The sequence below is a fragment of the Leptidea sinapis genome, chromosome 27, assembly GCF_905404315.1.
Source record: "Leptidea sinapis chromosome 27, ilLepSina1.1, whole genome shotgun sequence".
Lineage (NCBI taxonomy): Eukaryota > Metazoa > Arthropoda > Insecta > Lepidoptera > Pieridae > Leptidea > Leptidea sinapis.
In genome coordinates this window covers 7,776,008-7,796,445 of record NC_066291.1, presented here as the reverse complement: position 1 = coordinate 7,796,445, position 20,438 = coordinate 7,776,008, and the positions used below count along the sequence as shown (strand labels likewise).

The 20,438-nt window shown below is 35.7% G+C and overlaps 1 protein-coding gene and 1 long non-coding RNA gene across 2 annotated transcripts in view; both read right to left on the bottom strand.

Annotated features, from left to right (window-relative positions):
- LOC126972757 (protein timeless-like) overlaps window positions 1-19,168 on the bottom strand; it is a 30,082-nt gene extending 10,914 nt beyond the window's left edge. Inside the window, exons 1-13 of the mRNA XM_050819779.1 lie at window positions 19,002-19,168; window positions 18,676-18,917; window positions 17,503-17,786; window positions 16,594-16,954; window positions 15,998-16,189; window positions 12,352-12,452; window positions 8,644-8,842; window positions 7,998-8,191; window positions 6,539-7,002; window positions 5,531-5,731; window positions 3,007-3,193; window positions 2,208-2,312; window positions 325-483 (exon numbers count right to left, since the gene is read on the bottom strand). Coding sequence (XP_050675736.1) covers window positions 325-483; window positions 2,208-2,312; window positions 3,007-3,193; window positions 5,531-5,731; window positions 6,539-7,002; window positions 7,998-8,191; window positions 8,644-8,842; window positions 12,352-12,452; window positions 15,998-16,189; window positions 16,594-16,954; window positions 17,503-17,786; window positions 18,676-18,917; window positions 19,002-19,137 — 2,825 coding nt within the window. The 5' untranslated portion in view covers window positions 19,138-19,168. The remainder of the gene's footprint in view (window positions 1-324; window positions 484-2,207; window positions 2,313-3,006; window positions 3,194-5,530; window positions 5,732-6,538; window positions 7,003-7,997; window positions 8,192-8,643; window positions 8,843-12,351; window positions 12,453-15,997; window positions 16,190-16,593; window positions 16,955-17,502; window positions 17,787-18,675; window positions 18,918-19,001) is intronic.
- The window catches only part of LOC126972898 (uncharacterized), a 193,056-nt gene that overhangs the window by 80,198 nt on the left and 92,420 nt on the right, over window positions 1-20,438 (bottom strand). The gene's annotated exons all lie outside the window — the stretch shown is intronic.

Below are 20,438 nucleotides of genomic sequence, written 5' to 3'. Positions count from 1 at the left end.
TGGACAATACTTTCTCGGGTTAGAGATAAGGCAATGAAATCGCATGCGCGGATATGATAAAAACAAAGTGCTTACGATTGCATTTGTTGATATTGTTAAATTTATATCTACAATAACAGAGTTGTATTCTCAGTGTACTTACTTGCTAATAGTGCTATCTGTGGCGTTAATGTAATGTGGTTGACTTTTGAATAAAAACCAGTCTATTAGTTGACAACCTCACAACGTGTATCATTATAGATATTATAGTATTAATACTAAGAGTCATTGATCGTAACATGAAACATCACTTGCTAGTAATGCGGCCGAGCAAATAACACTTACGTGTTGCAACATTCGGAGTCGGCTTGGCTGATGTTGAAACCACTCGTTTGGTGTGGCTTGACAGTCAGTGCAGTCGGCATCAAGAATTTGGCTCCATCCAACAGAATCACTCGGTTTTCAATTGACTCTGACTTACTGCAGGACGGCACGGCTTCGGTACTAGGGTAGATTTCAGATAAAATTAATCGTATTTAAGGCGAAGAGTACGCAGAAAACACGCAAACACGGTGTTTTTAGACAAGTTTTTTGGTGAAAGTATAGCATTTCGAGCTATGAACACTACTTAATCCTGTTACACATATCCTTAAGTCTTATTTGTAGGTTGCTAATGCTTGTTGTTGGTTATAGTTAAAACTGCCGAGCCTTTTTGAACTACCACTTTTCTTTGAAGTTAAACAAGTTTTTTGGCATGGCGTGACGCACTTTTTTGGTACTTCTCTCAGAAAAGTTATTCTTATAGCTTGTATTTTTTGTGTAGGTTCATTTATTCAGATTATTAGTGAATAACGAGGTTTGTAAGCATATAAACTGTTTTCCACGCAAGAATTGTGAAAATATTGGCTTTGTTACATAGATGGTGGGCCGGCAGCCGTGAACTCATATCGCTCAAGGTCGCTGGCATTTAGTGTCGCCTTAATGCATAGAATGTGTTAATGTGAATATTTACCGCCATCCGCTTATTAAACCTATTGTAGCTGTCGTAATATTTTGTTCGCCGTTCGGTTCGTAGCTTAGGTTTAATAAGCGGTTGTCATCTATGAGAGGGCAAAGGTTTATCCCCATACATCATCGTGGCAGTATCGTGACCTTGTCTGGTCCCATTAGGGGCCTTCTATTCATATACGACGTCGCATGGTCGGACCGTTGACACACCGACGACTGCTTCTAGGCCCATCTGTCACATTTATATATTCGCTTCTCTAACTAGTGTTTTGTTTTGGCTTTTTTGAACACAGAGGACTTAATTGGGTGGGAGACAGAGGGGCATAAGGGACAATAAAACGTCCAGCAACACAAGGAGTTTCTGGGTATACAGATTCGAATTTAATAACTCTATCTTGGGCGCCATCGACTTTGTCTCAGTTACGTTTCACTCTCAAATAATATACTCTCTTAGTGCTGAGGTCGCGTTTGTTGCAAGTTGTAGCCATTGCTTTCCAACACTTGCAGCACGTGTATCGATTCCGACTAAAGATATTGAGAATCGAATAAACGAAGTGCGCTATCCGTTGCACGACAGGTACAACGAAATTGGATGAGGGCAGCGCAGGACCAATCGTCGTGGAGATATTTGGGAGAGGCCTTTGTCCAGCAGTGGACGTCTTCCGGCTGATAATGATGCACCAGGTTACCACTAGGTTCGTGCTGCACCAGTACATCCAAGAATAGAAGGGGTACCATCATTAAAAGAGTACATGCAGATGTATTTTGTTCAAGTGGTCCAGTGATTCTTTACTCCTATTCTGGGAATTATGATAAGCACATGGTCTACGTATTTCCATCAGTATCTTGGTTTCCTCCTCGAAAATTCTATAAATATGTTGGGCACGACTGGTGCTATAGGTGAGCCCATTACCATTAGTGAGTAAAGCAGATTTAAATAAATAAAGTTAATAATAACTCTCACGAAAGTTTTAATAGCTTAATTGTATTAACCTGTTTCCTTTTCATGAGATTTACAAAATTAAGCTTGATACCAAAAAATAACACATCTGTAAAAAGTTTATATAGGCTTGAGTATATTTAAATCTTAACAGGATGTGAAGCACGTAATTAACCGAATTTGAGGTTAGATTACATTATTATCTACTTTTATTATTTACTTCCGTCGCTCCGCCTGTATTACTCACTGCAAACCTATGGTCCGCTTACTCGTTACTAACCGTTCAATTTCCAGAGGCAGATTGAGTTCTTGAGCCTTCTGTACCACTTGCAACCAGCTCGATGAGCTGCGCTCGTTACTGGGTGAGTCGCAAGAAGAACCAGGTCTAAAATATAAATATTAATAAAATATTTATAACAAACTTACATTTTACCGTTATGTAGCTAAATGAGAGAAAGTTGTAACCAATACACAGAATAGTGAAAAATAAGGACTCCGTGTCACCTTACATAACAGTGTGGCACTAAAACAAGCCGATAAATACATAGCCCTACGCACACACTTACACTACAACAGGCCGATAGGCGGGTTTTATGAGAAATGTCATCGTCTGAGACAGATCAGTTTGCGTCTCAATAAAATATTTTAAAAATGCCGTCGTGCGTTGTGAAACAGTGTTAAAACTATACTATATAAGTATTTGTGGCCATATATGATTATTTAAGGGAGAAAAAATTGTGTATCTAGTATCCCCCCGTAACCGCACACTCACTAGCAGTGCTTTACTTGCTAGTATCACGGCGCGGAGTCCTTCTTTTTTTACTCGTCCGTGGTTAAATACTATATTTATAAAAATATGATTTCATCATCATTGAGGCGCGTATCCAGCACCCAAAAAAGATTATGATTAGTCACCCAAAAATTGGTCAACCGAGACGGATTTGTGTCGGAAGATCGATATTTTCCATTCATAAAAAGGTGGCGTTCAACGTATGACTTGGACAAGATGTTGTAATGTATAATATATCAATGATGTTATGAACATGTCTCATGACAAATGTCTTACAAGTAATACTCACATCTGCATCGGTGTAAAATTAACAACGGCTGCGAGATGCTTCTGCTTCTGTATTTGGAAGAAGTTGTCCGGTCTCAATGACATGCTGATATCATTTTTTTGCCCGGATTTCAATGTGTTGGTTTCTCGAGCTTCACGCGAATTCACGCTTTTAGCCGATATATCACTCACAGGAAATTTAAGCTTAGCTGTAATAAAATATTATAACTCATCAGTTTGCGCACCGCAGCTCTTACCTATACATTTAACATATGACATATGCACGGGAAAGTTATGATATATTAGGGGTTAAAGTATGAATTTCTGATTACTATTGAAAAATTGAAATTTGTTTTTTTTTATTTAACATGTTTATTTAATCAAACTTATTACCATTATTATCTATACATTGCTGCCATCTAATAGGAAGGTCATTTATGCCTTTGAGATAGAACTGTGGTGATCAGATTCGACAAACTGTGTGAAAGCATTTTGTACTGCCTCCTGAGGTGAAAACGTTTTATCACGTCGAAAAAAATGGAGGTCCGTTGGAGCAAGGTCTGGCGAATACGTGAGTGACAAATGGTTTTTAATTCAAGTGCCTGTAGAGTTAAAACGGCTGTATGAGGTCTCGCGTTATCATAGAGCAATAATGGTGAAGATCGATTCATGAGTCGGAGCTGTTTCACTGCTAGTTTTGCCATCGTTTTACGGAGTTCGGCCCAGTTAGACATCTCCGTTATTGCTTGACCAGAATGGTGAAAGCTATAGTGAATATCACCATGCTGAGATCACCAAACAGTTACCATTACCTTTTCATTGGTAAGATTTGCTTTAGGACAGTGTTGGAGCGTTTCACCTGGGGTCAGCTATTACATTTTTCGCTTACGGTTATCGTAAGGAATCTAAATTTCATTGCATGTCACAATTCGATCCAATATTCCTTCATTTCTGTATCGATTTAACAAGTCAACAAAAGTTTCAACACGCGTTTCTTTCCGCAGATGACTCAAATCATGAGGCACCCATTCTTCATATTTTTTTTATTTTATTGATTTGACGCAAATGAGTCAATATTGTTGGTAAGGTAACGTTAAGCAATGCCGCTAATTCCTGGGAAGTTTGGATCGGCATCCACCATCTCTTTCAATTCAAACTCAAAATCCAAACGCAACATTGATATTGCGAGCTGTTTCTGCCGCGCTGGTACCGCGTCGGAACTCGTATTCAGAAATCACTCGAATAATCGAAGTATTCATATCTTTCTTGTCTAAGCTCAATGCAAAAATAATAACTAAAAGTCGATAATCGAATGTTGCACATTTTTTAAAAGAAGAACTACATAAGTAGCATGTGAAAAAAGTTTCACTCAAAAATCTCAAACCATGACGGTTCTATGTCTATTCGAAGTACCTATTACAATAAAAATTTCATACTTTAACCCCTATTATTATAACAACACTTCGGTTGTTTTTAAAGTCACACTCCTTCTAAATATCACTAGAATATTTAACACAGATTGGCGCGAAAATGGGAAGATACAATGAATATTTTTACTTTTAAATTTTTTACAATTTACTAGCTGACCCAGCAAACGTTGTATTGCCGATATTAAAATCGCGATACAAAAGTAGCTGTTGATCGTAGGTGGGTGAAAATTTGAAGTTGTTGTATTTTTTAATGCTGACTCATAATCAAACAAATTAAAAAAAAATGTCAAAAAAATTAAAAAAAAAAAATCCTTGGACCACCCTTAACATTTAGGGCGATGAAAAATAGATGTTGTCCGATTCTCAGACCTATTGGGTAGGTCGGTAGGTAGGTATGCACTCAAAATTTAATGGGAATCGGTCAAGCCGTTTCGGAGAGAGAGACACGAGAATTTTATATATTAGATTTAATCTTTTATTACTGTTTTTCATTTGTAACAGTAGTTATGGCCAGATTAAGTACTGAGAGACCTTTTATAAAAGGACTGCAACGCTCTTGTGATTCCTCTGGTGTTGTTGCGGCGGTGATCATTTAATATCACCCGTCCGTTCGTTTGTCCTTTTCTTCCATAAAAAATATTAGAAACTATAGCTGTGTATCGGTATAATCATTCTCTCTATTTGAAAGTATACCAAAGTAGGAATCTTACGAGTCACGGGCGCGATGTAACGCAGGTCCAGAAAAGTGGCCGGAGAAGCTACTAAGTTTTCCTAGCGATTTTATAATTTCGCTGTTAATTTTATCAAAATTTGAGAATGATTGGCTATCTTCGTGGGATAATTTTTTAATATTGTTCTCTTAATCAGTATGTTCCGTAATGGTAGGTGACTAATAAAACATTTTTTTTTGGGTAATATAAATGGTGGAGGTCCTCGCCAATACATTACCAAACCGACAAGTCGCTACACGCCATTGTGTAAAACTTACATTTACACAATGGCGTGTAGCGACTTGAATAAAAGGTTGAAAAGTAATAAAAGTATGGATGCTACTGTAATTTGAAATATAGAGGGGAGAAATACTGTCATGCGTAACACATAATAAAAAGTACTTGCATATATCAATAGGTGATAATTGATTAGCAACTTCGTAGAGGGTTTCAGGTGTCCAAACATATGGTATTCTAATGAAAATCTTGCCAGTCTCTCCAGGCATATAAAATCCAAGCTGGTACAACAACTGTAAAAACTTGACATCCTTGCAAATAGCTGCTTGCTCGCCGTTCCATGGCACCAGGGGCACAGACTTGTTAAGCACTGCAATATCATAAATGATTTTAAACATTATCAATGACAAAAACTAATTTTCATTTATTAAATAAACTTAATATTATACAAAAACAAAATGCTGTTCGTTACTCTCGCTACTCCAAGACGGTTGAATGGTTTGATGACAGGGTGAAAGGAATAAATACAGAAAAACAAAAAGCACCCATAAAAGATGAACATTTTATAATAATTATTTTGTATTGAAATGGGATAAAGGGTAGCGTTTGACATTCTGTTAGATAATTCTGCGGTCACTTAAAGATAAATATTTGATATTTGAAATTTAATATTATATTAAGTGATTTAAAGTGAACTGTTGTAGGAGTGTATTTTGAATGCGACAACGTCATATCTATCTTAAATACCGCGCAAGGAAGCCCATTCCAGAGTTTGCTTGTACGTGGAAGAACGATTCATTGAAAACCGCACTGTGGATGAGCGCCACACATCCAGAAGGTGATGATAATAATATTAAAGTATGTCGCGTGTTGAATTAGGTCAAACAGCTCTTCGGAACTTAATGTTCTTCTACGGTTCCCTACATAAATAATGCGATTGAAGACACACAATGAAGCGATCGAGCATTTCTCACTGTCGTTATAAATTGCTCAATTAGTTCTATAATTGTTTTATGGCGATAATTTTATTTACACGATTGTCAAAATTGCTGTAAGAATGATATAAATTAATTAGCTAGTGAATTTTCTCAAAGCGAGAATTTGAACTCAAAGAAGAATTCTTTTATTTGCATTATCCACCTTATATTAAAGAGTAAAACAATATTCTAATACTTACTAAGACAGTTGTATGACGTCGGCGATAAAATAGGAAGTTCTTTTGGCTTTTTATCCGATGATTCGTCAGCAGACACGGTGTCAGTTTCCCTACAAATATCTTCAACTTGTACCGTTTCCAGGTATATTTTGGCAAAACACGTTTCAAGCAGAATGCTTTGAACCCAAGCCAAGGATTTTGCTTTCCCGTTCTGTTTCAACTGTTCACACAATTTACCAACATTATCGTCTTCTGTATCTGTTGTATCCATAACTTTGCAGCACTGACCCGACTCGTCCTTCGTCAGTTTCCCGAATTTTGTTTTATCTAATTTGGCATGTGTCAGTAATTGTTTGATGACGGACTCTCGTGATTTTACGATTCCGTCTTCTTTAAGCAGTCTCAATATCTCACCGACTATATCTGATGAGTTAGTGCTCTGTAGGTACTTCCAGTTGAACGATTCAAGCTCTCGATTTGTCCATCTACAATCATGGCGAAGAGAATATTTAACTCTATTATTATTGTCGACGAGACGTACCAGAAAAATAGCTTTACAAAATTGATGACGTGCTCTTATTAGCTCTACGAACGTAGCATAAGCTCGGAGGTGTATTCAACATTTATTAACTGTTGTCCAAAAGCATTCGATCGAATCGAAAGCAAAATGCGATATAGGTATCATTATCATAGAGAAATTTCTCACTTGCAACTTAAATAAAGTTGCATCAATCATGTTGCAGATTATTTATCTGTCAGACAATATAATTTCTATCTAGAAAAATCTACATTAAATGCTCAAGTGCCAGATCCGAATAATGACAGTAAGAAATATTTTGATTTATATATCTTACTTGATTTAATAAGTAAATATTTACAGAAGACAATAAGCAACGCGATTAACAAAAAAAGCAATTGTGTGGTTTTATGAAACCACGATGCAAGTGAAACTTTTTTTCACAAAATAACATAGGTATTAATATCAGCATAGAAAAAAACTGTATATATATTATGCTTTACATTTTCATAAAATAAAAAAATACGTTATCAAGTGTGTGGGGTTCAAAACTACTCTTTCACCCGAACGCAATTGCATCCAATATGCGAACTATAGACGCCGCCCGATCGTCACGCGACATGCGACACACAGACGAAAAAGTTTGAGACTATGTAATAAAAGATAAATATTTATTATTACTTTAATACAACATGCATTAAAGTCCCGACATCAAACGATAATTAGAAAAAAAAAAACAATATTTCTATGAGTTCCTATCAACGCTAAACGAGAAGTTGTAGCGCGTTCTAGCCAGTATTTAGCAGAATATTATGAATTCAACCGAAGGTCATCTAGCGACGAATGCACAATTGGTGGTTAAATTACGCAAGAAAAATTGCATCTACTGATTATGATTAATCTGTTTACAAAAATAAGCTCAGGACATAACGTCAATAATCACAATTCAATATAAATTCTTACCCGTCTGGGACGGATTCTACGTTAAAGTCCTTTTTAGATGTATTTTCTTTTTCCTTGCCGTCTTCGGACACATCTTTGACAATAATATCATCATCAACACATCCTGTGAGCATTCGAAAGCTAGCTGCACGTTTCGAGCTTAGCGGTTTCTTAACAAATGTATTAATTGAATATTGGATGAGATCAGACCATTCCTGAAATGTATGTAAACGTTAATTTCTTACAAAAATGGTTACAAATCGTCAGTTAAATTCAGTTTAAAAGCTTATAAATTAATACTTTACAACAATCAATTAATGCTGCATCCGATCCACTTGAAAAATTTACAAAGTTCATATTTGACGACCTGTATAGCCGAGTGGTTAGCGATCCTACCTACTAAGCTAGAGGTCCCGGGTTCGAATCCCGGTAGGTGCAAGCATTTATATGATGAATATTGATGTTTGTTTCCGATTCATGGATGTTTAAATGTATTTATGTATGTTTATATGAATATATGCATGTTTAAGTAAGTATATTGTATTAAATATATCATTGTCTTGTAACCCATAACTCAGGCTATATATGCTTAACTTGGGGCAAGATAATTTGTGTAAAAAGTGTGTCAATATATATAATACAACTAATAATATTATGAATCACTAACCTCACAAATTTTATATTCCGATTCAAAAATGGCGGTGAACGTCTTCAATATGTTGGGTTGGAAGAGCGAGATCAAGCAGCCAAGATCACCTCCCACGTGATGCATCAGGGTGAAGATGCAGTCATTCACAAACTCACCATTACTTTCATAGTCTTCAAGCAGTAGCCCGTATTGGAACATTATCTCAGGTGTTGCAAACCTGTTGATACCAGAGTGCAGAGTGTTACGCGATCCGCTTACAGTTAATGAATCATTTATGAAGGTGAAATACACAAATACTTGGTAGGGAAAAATTATAAGAGTGAATTTTTTCGACACCCTGATGTTAGTTGGTCTAATAGAACATTTATATCATACCTCAGCTATCATATTATGTATACTGAACCACGACCAATGGACGAAAACTGTATAAATTTCAATATTTTTTTTTAATTGTATTAAAAATTTTATATATAAAAATTATCTGATGCTTTGTCTTTGCAATCTGATTTGAAACGCCTTGAACACTATTGCCTTCAAAATCAGTTAGAATTGAACGCGTCTAAGTGCAACATTCTGACATTCACTCGTAAACGTAATGTCTATCTAAACTGTCTGTACTAAACTTCAACGAAGCTGTGTTATTCGAGATTTGGGTGTTCACCATGATTCAAAGATACTTTTTGACATTCAAATTGATACAATAGTTAATGAAGCCTCTAGAGCTCTTGGTTTCATCATACGTAACTCAAAAGACTTTAAAATTATCAAAACTTTAAAAATTCTGTACTGTTCATTTGTCAGGAGCAATCTAGAGAACGCCTCTCAGGTCTGGAACCCATCATACTTGAAGTATGTTAACCGCATCGAAAATATTCAAAGGCAATTCCTCAAACATCTTTGTTATCGTGTGAAAGTCACATACCGCTCTGATGACTACCTCAATCTTTGCAGTAAACATCACTTCCTGCCTTTAAAAAATCGTCGCGAAATAGCCGATATTACTCTCCTTTTAAAAATAGCCCAAGGGCAAATTGACTGTCCAGACCTTAATAATCTAGAGAACGCCTCTCAGGTCTGGAACCCATCATACTTGAAGTATGTTAACCGCATCGAAAATATTCAAAGGAAATTCCTCAAACATCTTTGTTATCGTGTGAAAGTCACATACCGCTCTGATGACTACCTCAATCTTTGCAGTAAACATCACTTCCTGCCTTTAAAAAATCGTCGCGAAATAGCCGATATTACTCTCCTTTTAAAAATAGCCCAAGGGCAAATTGACTGTCCAGACCTTCTTGCTAAGCTTCAGTTCAATACCCCTGTTAGATTACTGCGACAGCATGATTTACTAAGACTTCATCACACTAACCTAAACTATAAAAGAAATACTTTTACTTGGCAAGTAATAGCTTCAACAATCTGTCAAGTAGTGATAATAATTTAGATCTCTTCTGTTCAAGCGTAGACTCTGTAAGACGTGCCTTAGCCAATAAATTCTTTACTAATAGCCCTACATCTTCTTAAGTTGTTACATTAACTTTAACTTTAAAGATAATGTACATTGAAATTTCAAATTGTATATGCTCACGTTGTCAGTTAAATTTTTCTACTCTAGCACTAATTGTGGAAACCTATAATTGGCTCTCTGTAATTATCTTAAGTATCGTTTAAGTTTTTAAAGCTGTTGGTTTTCCAAATAAATAAAATAAAATAAAAAATAATTTAAAGATATATAAAGAAATTATGCGGTATAATGATTGTATTTAATACCTTCTTTATTACAATATTGTTTATTTCTACAAACGTGAAATCATAACAGAAAAGCATAACTACTTGCTTGCGAACATAAGAACACGCAAACTTTTTTTTAGGTACATGGGACACACTAAAAGTTTTGCACTTCTAGGGAATCGGAACTATTTAAATTCAGAATGTTATATTTTTTGAAAAGTTGCAGCATTCTTAGTAATAAAAAAAACAATTGGCGGGAAATCATTTGTCAATTGTTTTTTATCACACATCAAAGTTCGCGAAAGAAGACTAAAAAGCCGCGTTCTCCTACATAATGACAACGCTTCTTCACACACAGCTAATAAAACTAAGTCATTTTTAGCTTCCGAAAAAGTACAGCTCGTCACCCATCCTGCACATAGCCCCGAACTAGCCGAACCCTGTGTTTTCCCCAAAATTAAAGATTTGACGAGAGGTTTCACTTTTACCAATTCCGAAGAGGCAGTGATAGCGTTCAATCAGCACGTAGAAGTTTTAAAAAATAGTTCGGTCGCATGCAAAAATGTATAAAATGTAAAGGAGAGTATTTTGAAAAGCAATAAACATGTTGTTTTTTTAAGATACGCAAAACTTTTAGTGTGGCCTACGAATATGAAAAACAGCTAAGCAAAAGATCAAACTAGGCTGCAGTTGATCTGATGGTTTACCGCCACTATTACTGATTATTCTTAATCATTACCGCCCATTTTCTCCTGCAATATCACCATTACTTTCTTGGCCTTATGTGTCCAGCAGGATGGAGGAATTTGAGAACCGCATACTCCGTAAGCGCCACACATTCCGTTGCCGAGGATGGTATCGGGTGTTTGTGGCAGGTAGTATGATGAAGTAATTCATCGGAATCTACTTCGTTCAATATACCATCATATTCACCGCTCAACTTTAATAATTTGGGGTATTTTTTTATAATATTGGCGTTATGGTTTGTAAAGTGGCTTAGATCCAGTTCAGTGCAGCCCTGTTTCACTGCGACCAATGTGATCTATTGTGATAGCCACTGTTAACTAACTATAGCCAACTGCTAAGATTGATACTTTTCATGAATCTTATTATATCTTTTGCAGTGAGCTTACGGATTAAAGGACCATATTTAGAGAGAATGTGTAACGGGGTTTCATCTGCACTATTACACTAGAATCTACACCCTCTGCAATCTCAGAGACATAAGATTGAGAGGTGTTTGTTTAATCTGCAGTGACCCGTTAATGTTCTGGTTAGAAAGCGTAAGTTTTCGCTACTTAGCCCTAGTGCCTCATGCACAGCATTTTTGTTGAATTGGATGAGGGTTTTGGAATGGGTTAAATCCGGAGCGTTGCCCAGTGTTTAATGCACTGATGCGAACATGATTTATCAAGGGTTGATTTAACAAGACTCCTTGGGACACCACAGAAGGGTTCAAGGCCAAATTGCACCAATTCTTTCAAGTTCGTCGGAGTATTAATTGCCTTCGATCCCTGCATGTCTTGGAACCCATCGAAGTGTAACTGTGTTTATTCCTCCCAGAGTATTCAGTATAGTCCGACAGTTGTCTACAAGCTTTGAGACTTTTCTTTTGGAATCTATAGCGAACAGAGCCGCCTGACTTTCTGTGTTGATATAAATACACTTGCCGACGCAGCCTTTATTTAGGATGGTGATCTCCGATATGGTCCGAATATTGGGGTTACGCCCCAATATACCCAGTGCACGTATAGAATAGAATAGCTCAACTGATGATAGTTTACTATAAAAAAAATATAAATATATGAGGAAATATAATTAGTCCAATTTGTGTGTATTTTTTATATTAATAAAATTGTAAAATAGGAGTTCTTTCTCTGTTTCTAAGAAGGCTTAATAAAATCTAACAATGTCGTCAACTTATACTTATCGTTTGTGAGTACTAATTCATATGATTAGATTATTCTAAAGAAATATCATGTAGTAGGTACTAACTGCATTAAATGGTCAGCCATGGTGCCGGTGCCTTTGTAGTCCGAGACCTTCATAACATTGTCCAATAACAGCAACAAGATATGATTTGTGATGACAAGGTCCTGTAACAAGAAACATTCCCACGTGCAGTATGTAATAATCATTATAATTATGTTTCATATACGTAATAATATTTATATCAACAAGGTATTTTCTTCTTATACACAATACTGCATTATTATTAATTTAATACTTAATAAGCAAAATTTTATAAGTAGGGTAAGTATTGAATAGTTATTATAGTGAACCATTCCAAATGCCTTGTTCGCTGTGAAGTTGCCGCGCATCTGCTGGCACAGGTGACTCCGAGGCTATTTTTTTTTTACTGTGGCTACACTTATTCATTATGTGCTTGTGTACTTAATTACATATAAGCAGTCACCGTGTTCAACTATTACGCACACCTATGTCTGTTATTCTGCGAGTACCATTTGATAAAAATTAAAAAATTCCGCTTATTAAAACATTTTGATACGCGACAGTACCGCGATAACCATTCGTAATCGCCCGAATACTACGCGACGCGCGAAAAGTTCAAGGAATTTGAGCGCAAAGAACGAAGCGCTTCACTCGATGCATTTCACAATATTCAACCAACAAAAATTGTAATTTTAGCCTATTGTAGAAATGTAAAATTGTGTAAATATTTTCATTGCAGTTCTTTTCCCAGTTGACATTAAGTTTTGCCATGAACTGCAATAGGTAAACTCATGTGATGTAAGTTTCGATTTTTTATTGACATACCCAAATGGCACTTAAGTGTCCTACGGATAAAATAAATATCTTTGAATATTTGACGCGGACGTCAAATTTGGTGTGCAATAGCTACAGGTGACAGAACGAAAGATGGATTTATTGCTATAATTCCACAAAAAAGCGGAAATCGTATGGGTCTTTTAGAGTGGGCCGAAACTAACCAAAATGGCGCATGTTTAAACTGCCTCTAAGCGGATGACTGCTTCATTTTTAACAAAACTACAGTGGTGCTTCTTACACCGGCCGTGCCAACATCTCCCGGGATAACATCGACGAGCACCGGAAATAACTCGAAATCTTGAGTCTTGTAATGCAAAATTTTGTCTAATTTAGCCCCATCATTTGATCACTTCCGCAACTGCTACTCCCTGTAAGCCGATACTCGGCGTCGATATATGGTTCCGTGGTCACGTGGAAGAGAAGACCTCTGGCCTCTGAAAAGCTTGCTCAATAGGGCTAGTAGCAGTAGCAGGGCAGTACTTCACTTTAAGCCACCATCTGCGACTATATAAGGCGCAAATTCGGCATCCCATGGAGTTTTTACTGTTTTCACCTGTGGGCGGGCGTTCAACAGTAATAGCTTTATTTAGTCGATGAGTATGCGACTCATGCGAAATTCCACCCGTAACATGTTGACATTCGACCACCACACGTTTTTGCGAGGAACTTCATTGACACTTTGTGGAGTCAATTTCCCGCTGCAGTTTTCCCAAACCGATACGACTCAGGGACCTCGAAGTATAGATGAATGAATGAATGAAAACTCTATTAATAACAAACACAAACCACGTGGAATAATACAAATAAAAAAGACTTACAGAGGTAAAAAAAAGTAACTAAGAACTAATAACATTAAAAAAATACAACAATAAAAAAATATATATATATGTACAATATTATAGTGATTATCTTAGTTTAAAAGTACTGTGTAGCAGTTATTGCTATCAAAAGTAACTGACTCAGCATCACGCTGCGTTGGTATAATACCAACACAGCGCTGATTTTCAGTGGGCCCCTTGTGACCCAATGTCCATTGTTAAATAATATTTTTTGTTCCATTAATTTTTTTTTAAAGATGATAGTTTGTAACATGGTACTACTCTTCAGAATATAGATAAATAAATATTAAAATAATAGCAATTTCAAACATATTAGCAATAGAAACAAACAAAAAGTTCGATCCCATTACGTATAGTAATAATAATAGATATATCTAATAATATAAGACTTATGCACACAATTTATGAGCAGATAATTAATAATTCAAATAGACATAAGAATAAGGTTTTTAACTTTTTTCCGGAAAGTTCCAACAGTCTGCGAAACGGTGGTGGTATATCATTCCAGCACTTGGTGGCACTGTACCTAAAACTTTCTCTAAAAGAGGGGGAATGATGGAGTGGGACTGACAGAACATTGAAAGCGGACCTTGTTTCAAAATTTAACTGGTCGCGCTGACCTAGCCATTCCAATTTATTATATAGGGAAATATTTTGGCGTTTTTGTCATAATAATACTAAAAAGAAGCGTGGCTAAATGAAGTCGTCTACGAGCATCCATATTTAAAATATTTGCCTCTTTGAGGTATGGCGAAATGTGTTGTCGGGCCGGTATATCCCAGTAAAAACGAGCACATGCATTTTATACTCATTTCTTTATCTGACAAGCAACCTCGGACCACACTCTGTATCGGTATAGTTAAATTTGGATAGAACAAGAGCTTCACAAAGACGTATGCGCAAATCGGTGGTTATAAATGGTCTAATTTGGTACAAAACTTTCGATCTATAAAAACTGTTGGAGATCACTTTATTTATATGCTTCTCAAATCCAAAAAAATAATGGATGTATCCCTAAGATACATCCATTATTAGTTCGATATGCTTATCATTAATTAGTAGTCGTATATTGTACTCATTAATTAATTCTAAGCCGTTACAATTGCCGAAGATCATAAATTTTGTTATATCCGGGTTTAAAATCAATGAGTTTTTTTAGACCACCTTAATATTTCATTAAGTTTAGCATTTATAATATATTTTGCCTGTTGGGCTTCGTGTGGCAGAAAAGAAAAATAAAGCTGTATATCATCAGCGTAAATCTGATAATTGCAGTGTTTAATTTCTTTAATTATGTCAGCAATGTATAGAATAACAATAAGGGGCCCCAAAATAGAGCATTGGGGAACTCCCCTCGTTATATTGGCACTTTCGGAAAAGTTTATGTTACCCTGCTCATTTATCACTGAGACCGTCTGTGTTCTATTAGTGAGATAACTTTCAAACCACTTAATACTATTTTCACTAAAACCAGAGTAGGCTAGCTTGGAATGTAGGAGATTTATATTTAGTTTCAATAGCACGTGAAAAAACCAAGAAGTATTAAAATTGTTACTTTTTTTCCTCTTGCGCTGCTAATATACTACATCAATTAGGGCCGTAGTTGTGCTTCGCTGTCTCCTGAAACAGGATTGGTGATCCGGTAGTATATTTTGAGTCTCTACGTAACTCATCAATTGCTTATGCACAATTTTTGAAGGACATGGAAGTATACTAATTGGTCTTAGGTCCGAAAAATTGCATGGTATGTCATTTTTTTGCAGAGGACGAATCAAGGCATGCCGCCAAAGGTCAGGAAAAGTATTAGTTTTGAAAGAAATGTTAATATTATGTGTAAGTATGGTTAAAATCTCCAGAATATACGCCCACATTAACCCCTGATTTCACGAATTTTCTGAGTGAGAAATGCAGCAGTACGCGAACACCTAATATTTTATTAACTCTAGAAATAAAATAATATATCAACGATCACTATCATAAGCAATTAATAGCTACTTAATAAGTAAAATGACCTGTAAATATTGTTTTGTGTGATAGTTCGGGTTGTAATGCCTCAACAATAACACCAGCAGAGAACGCAGCTCCTCAGTTTCACACATCTTCACTTGTAACTTCAGTAACGACATCCTATCCTCTTCGCGAATGTTATCTGACTTCTTGTACACATGGATGGCTTGTACAAACTCACGAATTGCTGCGACAACCTGACGATATCAATGTAAAAATGTTTTAAAATGTTTACAATCTATATTATTACATAGGTTACGTATTCAGAAAAACAAACGAGTTCAATCTTTCTTTGAAGAGAACTTGAAGAGAACTATATACAAATTATCTTTTCCCACACTAAGGTTAGAATGTACTGTGGGTGAGAAATAATGATAAATATGTAAGTACAATATACATTCATAAATTGAAATAATCATCAATGACTCTGAAATAAAAATCCATATTCACCATATAAATGTTAGCATCTACCGAGTTTCGAAACCGGGAACACGAACTCAGTAGGCAGGATTACTTAGTAACCATTCTGCTATTTGGGTCATCAAAAACATGATATTATCATTTAACCTCAAAATCTTACGTAACAAAGGGAAGTAATTACCAAATGCAAGCGGCGTTTAATTGGCTTCAAATCATTTTTTTTCAGCTTGATTGCCAGCTCGAACTGTTCACACAAGTGCACGCCTTCCGCCGTCAAATACAGCACCATATCGAAGGATATCACAGAGCATATAATGCTCAAATCCAGCTCAATCTGTGTCGCAAACTTCAAGAAATAAGTCACGAGCCAAAAAAAGTGGGATATATCTATCTCCAGTTGGAAATTGGTCAAGATCTGTGTGTGAAGGGTTTTGACTAAGGCATTGTAGCCCTTCAGAAGGAAATCAACTGTGAATTCTTTCATTACGCAGGCTATGTCATCATTAGTCGGCGTACTATGCGATAGGCCTCGCACGTTGATTCTGAAAATCGCAGAAAAAAGTATTTTAATTTAAAGGACGAATGGTTGACAAAGCAACAAACTGCCAAAGGGAAATATAATAAATACCCAGCTTGTAAAACAGAACACAATAATTATCACAACATAGTCCCAGACTGAATGATCTTAAAACCATAATTATTAGGCATATTCAATTTTTTCTCATTATCATACAAATCTCTTTTCTGATCTCATCATTAATTATTGATATGACTTGTCTTTTAAGAGTTAAGAGATATATTATTATACACCTAAGGATGAACAATAACGTTGGTGCGGTTATATCTAAGGCACTTTAGGCCTGGCGTTTTAAATTAAAAACGCCAAACTTCTGTTTGATTGTTTGAGCAGACACATTTAGCATTTGCTGCTCCGAGACTGTGTTTTCGTTGTTCGCAGCAACGTCGGAGTGAACTAGAATTTTGGCGCGGGGTTAACTATTCTAACTTAACGCAAACTGTTTTCAGTATTTCTCGAAAGATAAAGATTTAAGCCCTCATAGGCAAATATATCTATATAGAGGGAACTCACATATTTGATGTGGCTCTTTTCATTACTTTTTTTCTCCTTCTTGTTTGTAGGCTTTCCGTCAAGCCTATTCGAAGTTTTGTGTTTGGCCTCTGTTTAGGATTGTAAGGCTTTTGATGCACAGGTTTTTTATACGGTTCATCATCATTGCTGGACGTTGACACAAGTTCTTTATTCTTATCTTCACTTCCGTAAGCACAATGCCAATTCTCTGAAGTAAGCATTTTCCTTTTCGGGTTACGCTGTGACTCTATATTGAGTTCTTCAATTGTCCCGTATGTTATATTCTAAAATAAAATAGAAAATGATTATTGTTATTACCTTTGTTGTCCTGGTCCTGCCTTTCAAAGGTGAAGATGTTGTGGTATCGGTAAAGCAGTCAATCTCTATGTCTGCGCGAAGGATACTATTAAAAATATTTCATACCCACAAGTATTATCAAATTACAAATTTATGTTTCATTAGAATATCAATATAGCGTGGAATAGATTCTGGTCATTAAATTAAATTTTAAAGGGATCTACAATCCCATACATGAAAAAAGTTGTATGTGTAGTGTGGATACTAGTATCCTACCATGTTTACTGTCTACTGTCTACTGTTTACTGTCTGTACCTACAGCTGTCAAAAATGGACCGTTTTAGAAAAAGTAAAACAGAAAATTGCGATCAAACAAAGAGCAATACTAGGAAGTACAATATTAAAAATAATAAAGATAAAAAAAGTAAGAAGCGATAAGATTATTTAGAAAACAAAGGTCACCGATGCACTTACACATGCACTGGCACTGAAATGAAAATAGGCTGCTGGACTCATTGTATGGTATACTCACAGGAGGTGGAATAAAATGGAGGATAGCAATTACACGTTGGAAGGGGCCAACATCAGGAAAACTAAATATGATATATAGAAAATGAGCAGGAGAACAATGAATGCAGAAAGCTCTTTATAGTAAGTTGTAGTTGAAGTTGGAGAAGGCTTTTTCCCAATCTGGGATCCATATCTTACAAATCGTAAAGAATAACTATTGTACTAACAACCTACACTAAGCAAATATATACTAACAAAAACATACAACATCTGAAATGTACTTTTGAAAACGGCGTAGAAATGAGGTAAAAACATACAATCGAATTGTAATTGCTCCTTTTCAAAGCCGATCGAATAAATACTTACGTCAGATTGATTTTCGTCAAACGATAACGAAATGTCCATGGCAGATACACTTTTGTTAAATGGCTTTGGTTTCATCGTATTATTTGATTTATAGAGTTTCTCAGTATCATTATTTGTACTTCTTATAACAGAATCCCAACTATTAGTGGGCGAATCGGATTGACCTTTCATTTTGGCACTGCCTTCGTTGTCTGAGCAATCAGATGTCGGACCTGAAGACAGCATTGGCAAATCGCTACTTCCTACAAAAACACATAGTATATTAATTAATAGAGGATATTATGTAAATACAGTAACGTATGAATAAGTTATTATACGTTTTTTACCTCTGCTGTGTTGTGAAGTATTACTCTCATTATCCTCAGAGCTATCAAAGTGTGATGATTCGAGCCACGAGTTCAGAAGTTTTTGCAAGACTGTGACATGTTGATCTTTATACAACAGAGCTATAAGTTGAACCATTGCTACGCACCAATTGATCTAGAAATAAATTAAAATAAAAACAGGAATCTCGACTCCTGACCCATCTTGACCATGAACACCTATAAACACAAAAAAATATATACAAATCTTACCAGCAACAATTGAAGCCTTTATTAAGGTAACAATCAATTTAAAATAATACTTACCGTAATAGAGACAGTGTAATTTCTTGTCTGAATCCTGTGCATCATATTTGCATGTTTCAGTAAACGATTAGGGCGGTGATGAAAATACACAGAACTTAAATTTTCTAATAGTGTTCTAAATACCTTTTTCTACTTTATAAGTTATATAATATTAGTAGCTGTGCCTGCTGCAACGTCAGCGTGGACCTATATCTATCTAGAAGTGTTATTATAAGATAACACGCAACATGTCTTTGTTTCTCCGTAAGTATGATAACTCACACCACGATTTTGGTGATTGCATATAGGGCACCTTGTAGATTGGATTCAATAATGACCTGCGTGCGTACAATGAAAAATAGAAGTCGAACTTACAGAAATGTGCACATTGAATTTATTTTTGCAATGTATTAGTACACGGAGAGCAATTCACAATCATTTATATATATATGTCTGCAATGGGAAGTTTTTTGTGGTTTACTGCATGTCATAATGTATGAAGATGAAAAAAATAATTGTGAAATTATTTTGAATTAGAATTCGAGGTATAAAAACAATGTGCTTGCAACCTCTTAGGTGAAATAACTTTATCTTCTTGACTTTCAATTCGCCGTTACATATCATTATTATTATACTAAACTGTGCTGAAAATAGATTCGCTATATATTTACTCGAATTTTATCGACAGGACTGGTGATAGATTTAAAAATATGGTCGTATTGAAGTGTCCAAAAACCTATATTTTCTGTTGTTGAGCTAGAGGCTAGTTGTAGAATGAGCTAATAGTAATGAACAAATAATGCAAAACATAAGTCAAAATATTCAATATTACATGAATTTATTTGTACGTTACGCTTTCACTTCTGAACTATAACACTGCCAGTCGTGAAACTTTACGCATGTCTTGGATAGGAAAGTGCCCTTTCCTACGGTAAATTTAATTTTCCCGAAGATGAGCTATCACGGATTTCACCCGGATAAATTCTAGGGCAGATTGTATTCATTAGAAAATAAAATGATCTTACTACACACTAATTTTCATGGTCAATTCCAATTTCAAGGTCGTTAAGGAAGTACTTGAATTTTATAAGGACATACAGACAAAAACACAAAAACTTTAAACAACGTAGAAAAATCAGAGACACGTAAAACGTT